Source organism: Lepisma saccharinum, chromosome 14 (assembly GCF_977018435.1).
Source record: "Lepisma saccharinum chromosome 14, izLepSacc3.1, whole genome shotgun sequence".
Taxonomy (NCBI): domain Eukaryota; kingdom Metazoa; phylum Arthropoda; class Insecta; order Zygentoma; family Lepismatidae; genus Lepisma; species Lepisma saccharinum.
In genome coordinates, this window is record NC_139242.1 from 44,732,966 (window position 1) to 44,753,568 (window position 20,603).

At 38.4% G+C, this 20,603-nt stretch overlaps 1 protein-coding gene and 2 non-coding genes across 5 annotated transcripts in view; 1 reads left to right on the top strand and 2 right to left on the bottom strand.

Moving 5' to 3' along the window:
* Mipp2 (Multiple inositol polyphosphate phosphatase 2) overlaps positions 1–20,603 on the top strand; it is a 104,662-nt gene that overhangs the window by 80,186 nt on the left and 3,873 nt on the right. For all 3 annotated transcript variants that reach the window (XM_083135495.1, XM_083135496.1, XM_083135498.1), the window contains exons 7-9: positions 11,620–11,720; positions 16,633–16,742; positions 17,472–17,678. In XM_083135495.1, coding sequence (XP_082991621.1) covers positions 11,620–11,720; positions 16,633–16,742; positions 17,472–17,678 — 418 coding nt within the window. The remainder of the gene's footprint in view (positions 1–11,619; positions 11,721–16,632; positions 16,743–17,471; positions 17,679–20,603) is intronic.
* TRNAM-CAU (transfer RNA methionine (anticodon CAU)) lies at positions 524–595 on the bottom strand. Its single transcript has one exon. It is a non-coding gene; the product is annotated as a tRNA-Met (tRNA).
* On the bottom strand, positions 6,574–6,646 carry TRNAV-CAC (transfer RNA valine (anticodon CAC)). Its single transcript has one exon. It is a non-coding gene; the product is annotated as a tRNA-Val (tRNA).

Consider the following 20,603-nt stretch of genomic DNA (forward strand, 5'->3'; position numbering starts at 1 on the left):
AGCCTTCAAAATAGTTGGAATATATCAGGAAACGCTGTGACGATATCTGCCGCGTAAAATTTGATTAGGAATTGTGTGTATTCTTCCTACATTACCATTACCTGGTAGAGATTTATCATGAAACAAAATCGTGACTGTTCCCATCACACAGAGATTCGAACGGCATAAATGAGAGAAACTGTGCCAGAAAATCTTGAGCAGTGAGAACATTGTTTTTTTTTTCTATCATCGGTGTGAAAGCTTACAGTCTACGTTCATAGTGCTACTTGCCCACTCAAAATATTCTTGTGCCCTCCCAGCTTTTACAATGTAATAATATATTCAGTGAAATTTGTGAACTTTGAAATTCACATGAAATCGTTGTATGCTGAAGTTTTAAATTTCGCTAATCCTTTTGAAATCCTTTGTGTATGCCTGGTACACTCGAAAATCGAGATGGTGCCTTAAGAAAAAAAAACCGTTTTAATAAGCCACATATTACCCAAGTTTGGTCCACAATGGTTTCATGACTAAAAGTTGACGTTAGCAGAGCGTGGTTTCGATCCACGGACCTCTGGGTTATGGGCCCAGCACGCTTCCACTGCGCCACTCTGCTGAACGCTGCATGCACAGGGAGTATGGACGCTTTTATAAATTAACCAATCATGTGTATAAGAAATATGTCTCCATATGTATTTTCTAACCTTTCGAAAGGATGATGCAATACAAAGTTTTCATTTCGCAGTCTATTGACCGTGTAAGGCCCTCCAAGGGCTGTAGCGCTGTGGGTTTAGTTTAGTAGGAAATTACTAGAAAACAAGGGAGAATATTTTTATTGGTATGGGGTAATTGTATCATTGATAACGCCAAAAAGGGGCGGGCAGGGAGTCACACTACCCCCAATAAGAAAATTGATATATAGGGCTACCTCAATGTAAATTCAACCAATAATAATTTTTAAAAAAACCTTTAGGATTCAGATTTTTAAGGTTTTTTGTTTATTCATAGTACCTGAAGAGGACGAAAACTGCCAAATTTCAGATTTTTTGTGCTCATAGTTTTGAATTAATGACTCAAAAAAGAAAATAATCCCAAAATGTTTAAATATTTAAACAGCTATAGATCAAAAACTATTTGACCTAAGAGCTCAAATTGGTGTCATTTTCTTCTGCTTTTATAATAATAATAACCCACAGCGCGACAGCCCTTGAGATTAATGAGCTTTAATTTGTGTTACTTGAATTTTGTAATTTTTCATAAACTCGAGAAAAAGTTTTTTTTGAAAATCTCAGAAATACATTTAATTTTTTTAAAAAAATTGTGTTTTGAAGACATCAATTGACTATTTGTGTGCAAAAATTTCATAATGGGACGGCAGTGGGTTCCTATGGAAATTTATTTTTTTGTGTTGTAATGTGTGTGAAATTTGCTAAATTTGTTTACTTCCGTGTTAAAACCATAACTATGAGCTGACTGGTTGATCTTCAAGTCTTCATATTAATCTATTTTATAATTTTTGAACTACAAATAATATGAAAATGTATAATTAATATCAGGTAAGCAAATAGAAAAATGTAGATACGCGTATATTTGTGTTTACATTTTAGAATAGGATACAAACAAAAGGTCTTAATATAAAAATATATAATATTCATAATAAACTAAACAACCATTTTTACCAATTTAAAAACAATTCATTTCAATTAATTCACTTTAAAAGCATCACTTTGAGAGTATAAAACACAGTTACTTCACTGAGCATTTCACAAACAACTGACTGATGATTGCAGTAAACAATTGGTGATGTTCATTTAGTTATACCACTGTCTGTGGTTATATTGAGTCTAGCAGTGATAGATCAATTCACATACATTTCTAATCGCAGTATTTATTGTCTTGTCAAAGGCACATTTCATAAGCGACATTCTTTTTCACGTGTTTGTCACCTCCCCCCCCCCCCCAAGAAATTGCAATATTCGGGACAAATTTTATTGAAACAACAATACAATCTATCAATTTGTGTGTGTGTCGTCTGTGTGTGCGAAAGGGAAAGGCATGGGGAGTTGAACGATGCATTAAAGATTACCCACAATCAGTTGCTACCACATATCACTGTAAATCATGGGCGTCGCCAGAAATTTTTGCAGGGAAGGTCGGGCCAATTAAAGAAGTTGAATAGTAGAAAAATAATAGGTATTATTGCCACGGTTATAAATGTTATTATACAATAATAAATATTATAAAGTAACAAAAATAAATTTTATTGGAAATAAATTATTATTATTAGTATTATTATTAAAATGGGGAGACACGATCCACCATACGAATGAATACCAGCACAACTATTTTCCATTATTTATTTTGCATTCTTATGTAGTTAGTATCTGAAATACATTTTGATATTAACTTTTGCACGTCTTGTTCAAAAAAAGGCTTTAAATGTTAGGGGGATTTTTCTTTTCATAAAGTTTGTCGTGTGACCTCTCACGTACGACTGTAATTCTTAGAGTTTTTAAAACTGTAGGACCATTTGTTATTTGGATGAAATGGTAGAATATAACCTTGTTCGTGTATTTTTCACTCAAAGATTTTCTTCCAATGCATTTTTAATAATAATAATCCTTTGCGCACCAGCCCATGAAGGGCCTGGGCATACCTACCGACTGCCGGTCTCCCTCCCACACTTTCTCTCGTCACCTCTAAGCGTGGAGATCTTCAACCAGTATTGGGATAGTCGGGGGGTCAGCCCGACGTATCCCCAGCCGTTATAGTAGGTCGTCTCGACCGGATTACGCTCACTCACTCGGAGCTCCCCAATTTCCTCATGATGGTGGCTTTTACTTTGATTATTCTCTTCGAATACTAACTAAATGAACTTTATTTCTGTTTTTAACAATAGGAGTAACAAATTTTCGACTTTCTTGTATCGTTAAATGAATAATGTCAATTTCCAGGGGTCCACCGACTCGTTCGACCCCCCCCCCCTCCCGGCGCCCATGCTGTAAACAATCAAGAAATACAGCTAGTTATTCCACTTGAAACTTGTCCCTTTTCTGTTATGACTGTATAAAACTGACTGGAATACATCACATATCTTGCCTCTCGTCTATCATTCTATTGTATTAAGAGGCATGATTTAAATGTTTTTTATTCTTCAAATACCTATAAGGGAAATTTCAGACCGAAACAACAAGTGGCAAGTGACAAGCGACAGCGAGGTTTCACACCGAAGTGACAAACAAGCAACACGGGCCCCTTCAGTCTACAAGCAAGCATTCGCCAAGCATGGGCGACCAACAGGCCGAGGCGACATGATGCACTTTATTGAGAAAACTACCCAGTCCTTGCAACATGCAAGGGACAAGCAATATGTGTCGCTTGTTGCATGTCACTTCGGTCTGAAAGCTCCTTAAATGTTAATAAAATCATACATTTATATATTAAGGTTGTTATATGCCATGAGATTCTTTTTATGCAACATGTACCATTACACTACATTACATTACCACTACCTCTTTATCACGTGCACTATTAAAGTTCATCTTCCTATAGTGGTTCCAAACATGTGACATGACATCATCAACCAATAACATGTGCAGTCATTCTCCAAGTACTGCCGTCGTTCTATTGGTCATCTGTACGCGCACCTTTCGTATTTGTTAAAATGTGTGAAACATTTTGGATTAATCTTGTGTTTTACGACAACTTTTTGCTCATGTAGGCTTATCGGGATCCGAACCACTGTGCAATGTCTCCACCGGCGACCGAACACGTTGCTTACAAGGTGACGTTTTTGGAATGGAATAAAAATTTCGATGCTTGTGAAATAGTAGTCTGTTACCACTTTGTACTTGTCAAATATCTGTGAAACTACCCTTTCTATAACAGTTGTTTATTTTTGTAAGAAGAATACAAATATTAAACAAAGATATTTCGAGTTATCAACTTAAATGGTCTACCCTGTATATTAAATGCAGCAATATAGGGGAAGCATAACTGACGAATAAAGCATGTGAGTTTTAATAACAAGAAATTTGCTAGAGAACGAAGCGGGATAGTTCAATTACATAGGAAATAATGCACTCCCTTCCCCGTGGCCGTCCGGGAATTTATATATTACACACGCGCAGCGGTATCTCAGTCGTTAGCGCGTCTGACTACCATACGAGAGACCTGGTTTCCATCCCCGGCGGGGGAGAACCGGGATTTTTTCCACCTGTTCAAGCAACTCCGGCGCCCACCCAACGTCGTATAAAGTGGGTACCTGGAGGGGTAAAGGCGGTCAGGGGGGTGGTGCTGATCACATCACCCCCACTTTCGACCGTGATCAAGAAAGTGTGGGCCCCTAACCCAACACCTCCTATACGCCTTCATGGCATGGTGCATAGCACAGGGGAGCACTTTACTTTACTTTACACACACATATTTTATTTCAGTCACAGTAATTTATGATAATTATTGGAAGCTTGTTGCAGGAACATGATAACTTCAATGTCAATGTGAAGGAGTTTTGTTTTTTTGAGGGTGCAACATTATTATGGGAGAAATATGCTCCTCGTTCCCCCCCTGGAAAAAAAATACCTTGCTCACCCCTCCCTGGAAAAAATCCTGCGGACGTCCATGCCCCACCCCTGTAGTTGCTTGGAACTTTCATCGGCTTGAAAATACTTCAGGTACACTGACGTTTAATAACGGCGATAAGATTTCTCTACATTAAATTTATGATTGGATGTATAAGGGGCATGGACGTCCGGAAGGGTGGGGCCCAAGGGAAGCCACGTCCTCCACGCGGAAATGAATGTCAAATTAAAAGTACATATTTCACATACATAATTTGATTTCAGTCACAGTAATTTACATTAATTATTATAATGGGGATGCAAGAACGTGATAATTTCAAACTCAAGTAGTGTTTTTTGAGTAAAGTAACCCTAAAGCGCTACAGCCCAATATTGGGCCCTGGCTTACCTACCGACTACTGGCCTCCCTCCCACGCGGGCCACCAGGGGGCGTGGAGATCTGCAACCAGATTAGGGGGACGGGTGGTCGGCCCGACAAACCCCCAGCCGTTGTACGTAGGACGTCGCGACCGTATTACGTTCTCTCACTCGGAGCTCCCAAATTTCCTCACGATGATCAACACTATAATACGGGCAATATGCCTCGTTTACCCTCCTAGAAAAAATACTTTGCTTGCCCCTCCCTGGAAAAATCTGCGGACGTCTGTGGTTGGGGGCAACTGCCCCCTTGCCCCCGTGCGCACACTTATGTTGCTAGCATTTGTAGTTCTTCACATGTTGACAATACACATATATTTCAACATTATTGCAACACTGCAAAGATTTCTGTCTCACTAAGCCAATATTTTATCTTTGCAACTTGGTAATTCAAGTTTTATTCGTTTGTCGAGTTCACGGGGAGCTGAAAAGGCCAATGAAAATAATTTATATTAATGTTCGCTGCTAGTATTTAGTTTTGGTCAGAATCATGATGTGGACTGTAAATAAATTAATATAGTAATAATAATAAGCCGTGGCTCTACAGCCCGTAAGGGCCTTGGCCTATCTTCACTATGTTCTGACTGCCAGTCTCCCTACCACAATTCTACCTAGAGGTGTGGAATTCTTCAACCGGTAATGGGGTGGCGTGGAGTCAGCACGTCAGCGGTTGTAGGAGATTTTTATGACCGGGTTACGCTACTCACTCGTTGCTCCCCAATTTCCTCATGATGGTGGGTCGCCACACCATGAAAAAATAGTGTTTCTCTATTATTGCATGTGGATACCTTATTAGTATACAAGTGTTTTTATTTTTTTTATTTTGTATATCCTCACCAAATAAAGTTGGCGAAAAATTAAGTGCATATTCTTATTTCTGAGAAAACGCACATTTTAAATGACGTGCCACATGACACCCTTCCCATTTGAAAATCTGGAGGTAATTCGAAAATGGAGGCTTTTAATATGGCCGCCATTATGCATACTGGTGTGCCCTCGCCCCCATTACCCGTATCCAGGTCAAGCCGTTTACAGATTAAAAGGGTGGTGCTGGACTTTTGCCTCACCCTGTAGATCCCTTATATCATCCTTACACACGTTAATTATAATATAGCTATAACCATAACCCCACAGCGCTACAGCCCATGGCCTTGGCTTACCTACCGACTGCTGGTCTCCATCCCACACTGTTCCTCCGTCACCTGTTATAGCGTGGAGGTCTTAGACCAGTATTGGGGTGACGGGTGATCAGCCCGACGAACCCCCGGCCGTTGTTGTAGGTCTTCTTGACCGGGTTACGCTCAGTCACTCGGAGCTTCCCAATTTCCTCCCGATGGTGGGTTGCCACCGGCCCTATACGTAGGCCGAATAAATTCCGACCAGAGCCGGATTTTTGTATTATTGTTGTCTTCCAGTGATATGTTGGGATTTCCTTATCGGGTGGTACTATATTGTAGGCTTAATGCCTATAGTGGCTTTTGATAAGTGCGAAATTAACAATTTGAGCCGCATCACTGCGGAGGTGGAACAGTGGTTTTGTACAAAACGTTAGCAAGAAAACCCATACTGGAGCTGGACGAAAAAAGGAAAAAAATAGTGTTTCCGCCCGGGATCGAACCGGGGACCTTGCGCGTGTGAGGCGCACGTGATAACCACTACACTACGGAAACCACTATAACAAGAAGCCAAGACACCGGTAGTGATTGGAGCGTCGTATGTTCAAAGTTTGCGTTCAAAACTATAGTTCTCGTTCTTTGAATTGAGGTTGTATTCCAGTAATGATGTTTCATCTTGGGCGTTATCCGCATTAATTTGCACAGTACTTTGTCTGTAGCAACGCCAGAAAAATTTCAACAGGGGCAGAGTGGTGGATAATCGTTGCTTGAAACAGTGGCGATGTTCACAGCCAGCCTAAAATCAGAGAAAATGTACACTCCCTCCCCCAGACCAAGGGGGCTACAAACACACAGAGAAATCAATTACTGATCACCATCGCAGAAAAGAGAACAGTGAACGTAAGTGATATTGGTTAATCGCGATACAAACTGCAAAATTTTAGCCAAGAATCGAAGCTAAGATCCCTTCTTTTTTCTTCGAGTGCCTTTGCCAAATGTACAAGAAAAGCAATATAAAAGTACGAATATAATAGCGCATGTTTTATCGAGGATACGCACCTGGGACCTTGTATTTGTAACGCATTGTGCTTGACACTCCGCCAGAGTGCTTAGCGAAAATACTTTTTACGAAAAAGCAGACCAATTTTAATTTATTGCGAATTATCGTGTCCGTTTAACACCCCCCTTCCCCCTTTGGCCCATGAAGACTCCCTCAAAAACAAGGAAACATTCCAAAGTTAGACAATGCAAAAATTATTTTGCAAGTTTGAATTATACATTTTTTTTATTTTTCTCCTCTCCGAATTCCGTGGCAGAGTGGTTATCACAGCGTTCTACAACGCTAGGGGTCCGAGGTTCGAATCCCGGCCAGGGCATGGATGTTCTTTGCCCCTCATCAGTTTCATCATATCATCACTCATCCCCATCTTGGCGATAAGCCAAAAGTGGCAGAAAAGCAAAGTATAATAAACGAAACCAATAAAGAATTACTTTTCTCTTTATTTTAGTTTTGAAAGTTCTTTTTCTTGCTCCTAAGAATTAACCCCCCGCCCTCATTTTGGCTAATCATGATACCGCCGAATATGTGATTTTTTTTAAAAATAGCTATTTGTAATTTCACAGAGCTCCCCTATATTTCATTCGTAAGGGAGAATTCACACCGAAGAGACACGCGACATGCGACACGAGAGTTTCACACCGAAGAGCAGGGTTGGCATGTTTAAAACAAAAATGTTTTAAACAACTTGTTTTAAACGTTTAAAACACATGGCTTTGATTTTTCACAAATGTTTAAAACAACGTGTTTTAAACATGTTTTTTTTAGACTTGTTTAAAACACATTTTGATACTTGGTGTTTGATAGTTTCTGATTATTTGCGTGTTTTATAACTATGCCTTTCATTCAATACGTGTTATTCTGTTTATTGTGTACAGAAATTTGTTCAGTGGCTGAAAATGTATATTGAATTAACAAAGGAACATATCGTATAAATACCCGTGGGTCACGTTTAAAACACCTGGCTGTCTGGCAACTGTGGATAAGTTGAAGCTTCTCGAACAGCCTACATGCGAGATTTAAGACTAAAATACATGTGTATTTTAAGAATGATTAACAGATTCTTTATTAATCCTTATTCTTACAATTAGAAAATAAGTCTTCTTGACATTATGTTTTAAACGTTTTATTTGTTTAAAACATGTTTTTTTGGTTCTTGTTTAAAACATTTAAAACATGTTCAAAACCAAAAAACTGTTTGTTTTATTTCTTTAAAAAAAATTGCCAACCCTGCCGAAGAGAGAAGATGCACACGACACGCAGCAAGCAATACTTGTTTCTCTGCGCGGTTCGCATGATGATGCCGTTGCATTAATCAGTTTATTGGTCACCCGAAGAAAACGTAACAAGAGGCATTCTTACATCTAAATCGCATTGTAAAATTTGTGCAAGTTATTGAAACTCGGGAGAGTCATGTTGTGCATAAGAAAACTGAGATATAATATGCACTGATATCAAACTGTATACGCTAGAATTTCCAGCCTGGATAAAGTGAATACCTAAACACTAGAGAAATGGTTCTAAATCTTCGTGAAACCATGTCCCGGTATTTTTTAAAGTCAATGCCCTTAGCCCAAGAATTTTCCTCGTAAATACCTTTACAGTAATAAAGATTTTATGCATGAATTAACATGTACCTATGAAATTAAATATAAATAAATAAGTTCTAGCATAATCATAAAGAGTAATAATAGTTTGATTACGTGTGTAGAATTGTTGACAAATATAAAAATATGAATGACGAAGTGGTAATGTCGTCTCCTTGTAATTAAGTGATGCCGGGTTCGATAACCGTCAGAGGCACATTGTGGCGCTGGTCCCACTTTAAACTGTAGGTCGAGTCCTGATAAGTATATTTGTGCATAAAATGGACTTAGAAAACGAAAATTCACAACTCAAATATGATATTGGGATTATGATAGTTGTCAACCATTTTCAGCAGAACCTTTCGCAGCTCAGTATAGACGATACGAGGGCACGGTATCGGGTCGCGGCCCGGCGGTTGAGAAACAATACACTAGATTACTTTACCATGTTGACATCTAGTTTGGACTAAAGTGCCTCCATATGCTGGCTTTTTCAAATAAAAACAGTCACGTCGTAAATGGCGAAAACACAGCCTCTTTACACGATGTTGAAGGCAAATTACAGTCTATAACTGCATAAAAAAACTTGATAAAGCGAAAAGAACGTTGTGTTTAAATTTTAAAACATTGTACATATCGATACTTTATTATATCAACAAATTTGAGCTTCAAATACGTTGTTGGGCTCTTATCTAAACGCGAACAATAAACTGAAGGGACACGATGCACGATATTGAGAAAACGGCACAGTCCGAGAGACAAAAGCGACATGCGACACGTGCATCTTGCCGTGTCTCTTCGGTTCGAAAGGTTCCATTGATTACTGAGGGTTCGCTTCCAAGCGACACGCGTCGCATGTCGCGTGTCTCTCTTCGGTGTGAATTCTTCCTTAGTCTCTGGTAATGCTGAAATTTCATGATGAGAATTGCAACTCGCGAAACTTAAAAATTATTGTTTTAAAGCTTATTTGTAGGAGTTTATAACAATCATAATTTCTTTTCCATAAAAATGTAATTGGTAATTATCCATTTGTTTTGTATGTGTACCAAGAAATATTATTTTCTGCTAACAGCTGTCTTCATCTTCTTTCGTTTTGACTCATCTACATTATCTAAAAGTTTAAGCAGCACATTTTAACTATCGATGTAAGTGTAAATCTTCGCCAAGCAAGGTTTTGGGTGCTCGACAACTATTTGCAATGGAGTTGTTTAGGGGGTTTGCAGCCTTAATTTTTGGTGAAATTTAGCTGGAAAAGAAATATATTATGTTAAAACATCGAAGGTCTTAGGAATTACTATAACAATGCAAACAGAAAAATAAAATACCTCGTCCCTCCACCCCAATCGGCATTCTCCGAACAATTACTGCCATCTGTTGACAGTGTTCTTTCGGAAGGCGCACGTGCTCCGATTTCCAGTTTTCCCCCTTGGTTTCTCTCGGCTCCTTCGGTGGAAGAGCTAGAACACGGGAAGAATACAGCAGAGGGAGTTCACTGCGCCAGATGTGTTCCGGTTTCTCGCTGCCTAACCTGGTGAGCTTTTCTTGTCAACAATCGGGAGAAATTGGGAAATTTGAAGCATTGTGAAGACTTTATGAACGAAAAAAAACTGCTTTGTAAATTAAGTATATTGGAATGTAGTGTTTTATTGTGCAGAAAAGAAAACAAATTGAAAATTTTCCGTTTTCAGTTGGGGGTTCGTGTGCTCTGTGAACCCCCTTCAGGCGACGCCTCTTACTTAGAATAGAAAATGTTAGCTGGGGGGGGGAATTCTATGGTTTAACCACAGGGAAAGTAAATTTACCTTTCTCTGTGGTTTAACATGGTAACAATGACACAGCTGGGGGAGGGGTACTATCAGAAGTAGCAAACGAATCCCTTTAAACTGGTTAAAAATGTCAATAAATTACAAATAGTTGAAATTGTTTTATTATGTAATATTTGAAATGAAATAGTTTTGTTTAGTTTTTGCTTTCTACAAATATAAATCAATTAGATTTCATACTTATATTTGACTTGCATTCTTGTTTTACTTTTATTGTGCATATGGCTATTGGTGTATATTTGTTATTTGTTAATGATCTCTTGAAAGCAGCGCCGTGCCCAGGATTTTCAAAAAGGGGGCGGGGTTACGTGTACTTTTGTTAGTAGTCGGTCCTCATTTTGCCATCTTTTCCTGCCTTTGACTTTTTGAGGGAATTCTGGGCCAAAGGGGGGGATTGTAACCCCCAACAACCCCCCTTGGGCACGCCACTGTTTGAAAGGGAGAGTGAGTGTTTTCGATATTATCCTTTCTAAAGTATATTTGAAGTCAAAACTAATCGTTCATCTTTTGTTTTCTTAACAAAAAATTCTCCCTCACCATAAATCTTAGGTGGGAGGATTTTTGAGGCCAAGACTATTTGTGAGGGGAATTTCACCTGTCCCGCCAGAATTTCGCATCGTGCCTACAAATTTGGGGACGGCGCAGGTAGGGGTGGCCACCTTAAATGCCACCGCAACATTTCATCAAAATATTCTGAATATCAACGACGCTAGAATCTTTTTAAAACGGAGGAAAGGGTGAATGGCAGTTGTGATTATTTTCACAATATCTGTATTGGCTCTTTAGTTGTGCGTGTGTGTACATGTTCATTTCCTCTTCACACGTAACGAAAACTGAACATATGCTAATATAAAGAATTGGAAATTTATTTGAAAATCTGTAAAAGTCAAAGAATTTGATTTCGCAAAATGTAAATCTTTGAAAAGCTTGATCTTTTGATGCATTTTATTACAAGCGGCACAGTACATAGGCTACTCTACTACACATACTCTAAGTAATTATACCTAAGTCGATGATCCGTCCTGTAGCCCAAATTGTTTCAAGTTATTATTCTGTTTACAGATATTATACACTTGATGTACATGACATGCTCGTTCGAGACCGCTTGCAACAGGAGGCAAGTTTCACCGTGGTGCGCCGTATTTTCAAAAGAGGATTTTGAGGTAGGTGTGATAATGAGGAACCCCAATAATTGTAATAGGCAGCTCGTGTTTTTAAGATAAATACGTTGGTTACTGTAAATGTTAGTCTTAGTCCTATAGGCTGGAGTGGTGTCTGTTTTTATCCGGAGGGATTAAATTCCACCTGTATGAATCTAATCTAAACGATTATATATATATATATATATATATATATATATATGTGTGTGTGTGTGTGTGTGTGTGTGTGTGTGTGTGTGTGTGTGTGTGTGTGTGTGTGTGTGTGTGTGTGCGTTGGCAGATTTCCGATTTCGGGGAACAAAATTAAACTACACACTCACAATTCGGGGAACCAAATTCACACTGAGGAACTTGCCTCAGGTCCCCGGAAGGATTTGACCCAAAAATCGTTAGAAAATGATGAAATAATGCTCTGGTTCAATTTTCAGCTCACTCTGAGAACTACCCCGAATGTCGTAAATTCATCAAAAACAGTGTGTCCAACGGTGTGTGAATTAGTTCCAGAAATGCATTCCAGGTGGCAGCACAAATGCCATTTGTGTGTACGAATGTGTGTACGAACAGAGCGAGAGACGAAAGCTCTTCCCGCGCCAGCCGCTCAGCTGTTTTCCGTCACGTGATGTTAACAATACTGCACGCGCCCCTCTCTTTCTCTTTGCACAACAACAAAGGCACGCACATTACCCGCCAGTTCAGAACCGTGGTGTCCAAAGGCATTCCGTACATACCCATTATATTGAATGAAAACAACTGTTGTTACGCAGAGTGTTGCAGTATATTGAATCAATTGTACTGAGTCGAACTGTCATCTGGAAACACAGATTTTTATGCGCTTTACAGAGAAATTGAGATGATGAAAATGCCAACATAAAAGGCGAAATTTTAAATCTAAATCGCATAGTCTTTAAGCATATTACCTTCTCTGTATTAGAATATGTGATTGTGACTACTCACCTTATTTATTAAAACATTGCCGTCTACATATGATAATATTTATGTCTACGTTTGTGCTTTCGTAACATATTTGTCCATTATGAAAATTGAAAACTTCTCGAAATGAATGAAACAACAGGTTAAATTGTACGTATTTTTAATGAAACTGAGTTCCATAAATTCTTATTAAATTAAAGTAAAATGTGTGTTAGTGAATGATATACAATAAAGCCCAATGTAGCTACTGGTAGTGTAAGGTTCGGTGTCGTGTCTTTACGAGCGTCAATTTACCAATTTTATCTATCATAATTCATCCTTATTGACACAATTAGCATACAGATGCAGCGAGGCAAAGCTATATAACAAAAATACAAATAAGAAATGTGATTGGTATCATCAAATTTGGACAATGGTCATTGTGAGATATCAGGTTCTTTATTTAAAAAAATGGAATATGTAGTAAATACTTGACAAGGATCATGAATCCTCAGAATAGCATGTCAAGAAAGTGACCGACATTTACTTGTATGTTGATCCAACAAACTGACATGTCCGATATCACTGCCTGTATACGCAAATAAGTGATTCATGGATGAAATAAATTTTATCTTATCTTACATAGAAGTGCGCATTAACGATAACGAAAAATAATAAACACGCTCGATACAACTCCCGTTAATTTCCCTGGTATAAGCTGGTGATTTACTGAAGCAACAAAAATGTTTTGTTGCTGCAGTGTGATTTTGAGAGTAGAGGAAGAATAAGTAGGCTGAAAATAAAACTCTTTTATCAAAAACACGCTAAAAAGATTAAAACGTGAATCAACTCATTCTGAGCTGTAGGCAGTTATCGAAAACGCCGCAGGAATAAACAAAAGTAAAAATAAAATTCTTAAAAACCATGGTGATGAGAGACAACAGCCGCTGATATTTGCATAGATCGCGACCACTACAGGATTCTTCTTTCAGGACCAATAGATTGCCTGTTAAATACCATATGTAATTGAGGTATTAATGCAATACCTAACATTGTAAACTCAAAGTTTCAGTAGCATAACATTTCATTAGGTTGAAAATAATTTTTGAAAAGGGAGTGCTGATGGAGGTGCGGTAGAAAATTCCCTAGTACCGCCCCTGGGTATCAACGTATTATATATATATATATATATATATATATATATATATATATATATATATATATATATATATATATATATATATTATCGAGAAGTGTATAACAATGTGCACATTACTATCAGGTACGGTGTGCAGGAATTTTAGAAAAGGGACTAATTTTTAATTTTGATAGCCACTTCCAAATTTTAGCATCTTTTCAAGCAGTGACGACGATTAGGGGGCAGTTTCCTTCCCCGTACTTTTTGCGACTTTTGCCCCCGCACTATGATAAACCTTATCTAGAGAGAAAGAAAGTGCCTCCATCCCCCAGTTTTGAACCTATGCCTCCTCTAGTTTTGGACCCAATCGCCGCCACTGAGTATCTAGGGTCCCGGATTCGAATCCTGTCTGGACATGGATGTTTGTAAGTATCCACTCATCAATTTTATCATATCATAACCCATTCCCATTTTCGGAAATTAGCCAAAAGGCACAAGAAGCGAAGAAAAATAAAGAAAATCAATCAGCCAATCTTTTCATATTTGGCACTTGCATTGGACAGATTATAATTATCCAAAATTTTTTAATTCAGCTTAATACTTAATTCTCGTTAAATAAAATAAAATGGGTTTTTATTCGGCAGTTATATTTCATTTCACTAATTTCCGCGTTCCCGTCGTGTAAGACCTTAAAATGGGCCCATGAAACTGACGTTGAACAACCAGAATTCACTCGTTACAATAAAAATCCTCATTTAGCAGTTTAAATCACACATTCCTGGATTTGTGTCTGCTGCTTGGTTTTTAATTCAGAGGAAATGATGCAATTCAAATGCTCAAATCATTCATGTGATACTCCGCATAAATTCGATTATTGTTGTGTGTGTGTGTACACTGACTTAAATTCACTCAAACGTAATCTTCATGTTAAGTGGGGAACTTGTGTGCATTTCTAAATTACAATGTCCCCGTTTGGCAGATTATATCCACATACACATACATCCGGGTTTGTTTCCCTTGTCGCACAACAGTAGAGCATCCTTGGTTTATGACGTAACCTTAGAATGCTGTTATTGTTAAGCCAAATACCTAGGTTGTTAGGTTAAGCTAGCTATGTTTGGTTATCTTAGCATAAATAATATTTTTTAGTGTATTTAAACTAATAGAACCAAATCTAATTGATCTAACCTAACAACATAGTCATCCCTCGTCTGACGTCAGAACACAAAATTGCTCTACTGTTGTGCGATAAGAGAGACCCAACACACACGTATATTCAACAAGCCTGCTTCTTCACACCAAATTCACGCACATTACGCGCCAATATATTTATTTAAGAATACCAGTTCTGAACTGTTTATGTTAATAAAATAAGAATAAATCAGACGAACTCGTAAATTATATCTACGAGGCGTGGTGTGCTTTTAATTGCACTTCAATTGTTGCTAATCGCCTAAAAAAATTTACAGTCAAAAAAACATCCAAACACCACGCCAAGCACGGAGCAGAACAAATTTCGGCGTTCCACCGACGCGAGCAACATCGGCGGTTACTTACGCGCAATGCTTCCTTCACTTGTTAACAGTAGAGAGCTGCGTTAGTTCGTGGGTTTCATTTTGGGGACCAGAGGCGACGTACGATTTTCACATTAGGGGCTGAGTGCCAGCTCTCATACTCGATTCTCTTTGTTACTGACTTGCTACATTGGCATAAAATTTACTTATATACACTCCTAAAACTATTTTCACTTCCTAAAATACAAATTCTGGACGAATTTCATACATAGACTGCTGTGTGCACGACGTTGCTTTACATCATCTTAATGGGGACCTTTATGTGATGTGAGGAACTTGTGTGCATCTTCAAATTACACAAAGTTCCCCAAATAGGTTTAATATCCCCGTTTGGCGGATAACATTTTCACACACATTCAGAGTTTCCCGAAATGCGCATATGTTCCAGGTTAGTTCCCCGAAATAGGGGGAAAATTCAGGTTATTGATTTTGATGAAAATTTAACTTTTTCAGCTCATTCTCACCATCTAGTGTCATTTCTGAATCCCATGGGAGTCCAGAAATCTTAAAAACCCTCAAAATAAGAGAGTTCCCAAAAGGCGGAAATTTGTCATGTTCCCCAAATTTTCACACTTACAAACCATGGTGTGTGTGTGTGTGTGTGTGTGTGTGTGTGTGTGTGTGTGTGTGTGTGTCCTCCTCCGTAGTCGAGCGGGTTAAGGCGTTCACTCGTCTTGAGATCGTTCGCTGCGGGACGGCGTAGGTTCGAATCCGGCTCTGGTCGGAATTTATTCGGCCTACGTATAGGGCCGGTGGCAACCCACCATCGTGAGGAAATTGGGAAGCTCCGAGTGAGTGAGCGTAACCCGGTCAAGAACCCTACAACAACGGCTGGGGGTTCGTCGGGCTGATCACCCGTCACCCCAATACTGGTCTAAGACCTCCACGCTATAACAGGTGACGGCGGAACAGTGTGGGAGGGAGACCAGCAGTCGGTAGGTAAGCCAAGGCCCGCCAAGGTGCTGTAGAGCTGTAGGGTTATGTTATATATATATATATATATATATTATTTTCGTATTGTTAAAATGACGGACGTTGTATATAAAAATAAGCAAAGGTGCAGGAAACTCATGTTATTCATTTCAAAAATATAATTTTATAGACATTCTTTGTTTATTTAGATATTACCTTTTTTCTACAATATATTCAATATGCAAAGAAAAAGCTCACGCTGTGTTTAGTATGTTATACATTTTTTTACCAGGAAAAAATAAAAAAATAACACGGAAGAAACTTTTATAACGTGAACTCTTCGGTAAAATTAATAGTAGTACACCTTTTATGTGTTTTTCAGGTGATAGAATACAGCGAGGATTTGGATTATTATTACATCGACGGGTATGGATTTGACATTAATCACAGACAAGCCTGTCCGGCTTTTGTGAATTTAGTTGCGCACTTCAGGTAAGCCTATGACTTTATTCAGTATTCAGTTGTACATAAAAGCAGAGGGAGATACTTTTTTGAGCGTTATGACCTACCTACTTAGTGTCATTACAATAACAATAGCAACAAAGTGTACTTAATAAAAGCTGCAGAAAAAACGTAACATACTGGTGTAACTTAGCTTCATTTCCAGGACGACTTGTTTGTCATTAAGATTTGACACAGTAAAAGTGGGTATCACGTAGTTGCGTTCTCAGTAGGGACGGGATACACTAGAAAATATGTCGTAATTATAATTGTTAACCTTCGTTTTAAAAGTTGTTTAAAGACGAAGAACGGTAGTTTCCATTTAACAGTTTGGCTTTCCCCCGTTCTTTCCTGCTTTCATTTGAAACTTTTTGTTTTCTCAAAATTCTGGAGCGTCTGTAGCCCCATCAGCTCCACCCTGCGTACGCCAGTGCACACAATGGTAAAATTATCACCTTGCGACCTTCAAATTAAGTTATATTACTGAAAACTATTTATGTAGAAGATTTAAAAAAGTAAGTATGGTGGGAAATATATTCTCAGAGGTTAATTTTTTTTTCACCTTTGGAAATTAATTTAGAAATGCGAAGCATTCTCTTTATTTTATTATGTCAGCATATAAATAGCATTAATGGTAGTGATTTTTGCATAGCAGTAGATTATGCATACATTATGCATAAATAGGCATCATTACGTGTTTTTCTTTTTTGTTTTTTTCAGGATGGTGATTAATGGCGAGGAGAACCAGCCGAAAGGGATATTCTACTTCACACATTCAGGTGCTCTCCTCAAAATGCTGGCTCATTTAGGACTTTACAAAGACTCGCCGCCATTGCTACATGATAACTACAGTCACATGAAGGACAGAAAGTGGAAGGTCAGCCGCAATAATGCTTTCGGGAACAATCTAGCTTTCGTGTTGTTTGAGTAAGTTATATTCTATATCTTCTAATCTAGTACATCTTCTAGTAGACTAATCTGAATATAAACTTCACCGAATCAAATGTAATTCCGTTGCGCCCTTCAGAATTACAGCTTTGAAAGATTTAATGCAACACGAAATCAAAACACCGAAGGCTACGAGAGGCTAGCGACAGCTACAGCAGCTTGAAGATATATGCTAACAGCTCCAAACCTGAATACTCACGTGTGCATCTACCTCATAGCAGAAATACACACGTGAATAGGTTAGGCAGATTAGGTTTAGTGCTGTTAGTGTATTTTACACAGCAGACAATACGTGACGCCATAACAGTCACTGCTGACAGTGTTATCTACAAGTAACTAAAGCTGTCTCTAAACAAGATTGATTGATTGAATTGCTTTATTCTACTTCGCTTCTTGTGCCACTTTTGGCTAATTTGCGAAGATGAGGATGAGTGATGATATGATGAAATTGATGAATGAACACTCACAAACATCCATGCCCAGGCCAGGATTCGAACCCGGAACCCCTGGCGTCGTAGCGCCATGTGCTCGTCTGTACGGCTAGATAGTGGGTACTACTCGTATCACAATATGGCCACCACAAAATTGTATCACATTGAGAACGCATTTGGATTTCCAACATAAGCGTACATTTTCCACAAGGGCACATTTGGTTCACAGCTTTAAGAGATGAAATTTGTGTGCTGCATGTTGCACATTTGTGTACTAATATACAGTTCACATACACAAAAAAATGAAATTTAAATTAGTTCTTCTACTCATTCTAATTTTTGCTACATGTGAACATTGTTGATATTGTTACTGTCACCTCATATATAATATATAATCTTACAGTTTCACATTTTCAAAGTAAGTTCTTACAGTTGTAATAAGTATATATACGTTTTATCCTCAGTGGGGGGTTTGTGCTGTGTTTGTATGTTTGTGATTGTCCTTTCATCTACGTATTTCATTCCCATCTTGGCGATTAGCATAAAAGTAGCAGAAAAGCGAAATAAAATAAAACTTATCAATGATGCCACTGCCGAAAATTTCCAACGTTGTATATACAGATTTCATTGTCGGTGTTATGTATTGTAGTTTTGTGTCTACTAGTCCAGGGGCATTTGTAATCCCGTGGGTTTCTGAATTAAGGGAATATATGACTACCGGTAATATGTTGCTAGTGTGATGCACAGTAACGTACTACCACGTGTTTTGCTCTCAATTGTGGCAGAAGGCCTGTGTGACGTCATAAATCCAAGATGGCTACCGCTTCATGCACTAACTACTAAAATCCATCATAACTCCTTTAATAGTGGTTTTGAAACAACAATTATACATACATGTTTTATTCCGAATTGAAAAAGGAAAAAAATTGCTTCCTACAGTTTTTTCATATCTTGCACTGTTATAGAGATATGTCTAGTGAAACTATTTCGTGCCCTTTTCTGCAAGGATTCTATGCATATTTTACACTTTACTTGACATTCTGGCATATAAAGGGGGAAAATTACTACCTGTGATATTTCGTTGATGTCTACTATTGTGGCGTATTGCCTGTGTAACATCATACATCCAAGATGGCTGCCTCTGAAGACATTAACAAACAAAAACGACTCTATCTCCCTAACTCCTTTAGGAGTAATTTTGACCATTTGTAAGTATGCTGGGTTTTTACACAAAGGGAAGACATGTGTATGGAGGATGCTTTCATTTGGAGGCATGCGATCATGTATTACTATAGGTGTTTTGCTGAATAATGTGTCAGAGACCATACATAGCTTCCCAAATCCAAGATGGCCGCCTTGGAGGTTCTGCACATGATATACTGTCCATAACCTGATTTAGAGTTCGTTTATCAGATTTTTCCAGATTCATTTTCATTAATAAATAAGTGGAAAATATTACTCCCTCTGTCCCATAATTATTGTCCGGTACATTTTTGTTTGTTGTGTCATAATAATTGTCCGATATTCAAACTGTGACATTGGTGTATACAGAAGAACATGAAACACGGGAATGAGTCATACAACTTTATTACTCAAGGATCAGTACAAATTGTGCTTTCCATCTGCCTCTTCGTCTGTCATTCCTGTACTACCATTTTGGCATACCTGACTATAATTATGGGACAGAGGGAGTAATTATTATTATTACCATTAGCATTACTATTATTATAAATATTGCAGTAAAGGAGTAATAACATCGCCTGTGAATTCCGCATTGTCTTTTGAATTGTAAGCAGCTCACCTGATATCACGATTGAGAGTGGTTGTAGTCATTTGGGAAATATCATGTCATCAATACAGTCACTTTATTCAATTGTCTCGTCACTCTTATTTGAGTCTCTGTCCTGTAAGTCCTTGTTTTCACACTTTTCTTCATCTGCACTACATAGACACAGTTCAGGACATCGCAGGGACTGATCCCGGCATATGCTCCCGAAAATATCCTCTTTCCGCAACCATCTTCTCTGTAGTTCTAGGTAGTGTGAATATGACAAGATCTTTTTGCCATCCTCATTTTCTTCTTTCTCCATTCAACCTACAATTGAAAGTTGGATCTGAACCGCTGTATGTGCCTCCACCGGGTAACGAACTCTGGACCCTTTGATCACAAGGCGACGACGATACAACTGTGCCATCGGGGAGGCCCTAGACGCCAGAGCAATGTTAGTCTGCAAAATTCAGTCCAGTGTACTTAGTGGACGTGAGGTTGATATTTTGGTGTCTTATACCCGAATATCATGACAGGATTTTGCATGACATCAAAATCAAATATTTCGGCAAATTACGATGGTATCTGTTCGCGAAAAGGGATGTTCAAGGCTTACATCTTGCTCCAACCAAAGTTCCCCTCACACTTTTTATCAGAAAGAGTTATTTCCAAGTATTGGAGTCAAATAAAAGCAGAAAAGGATCA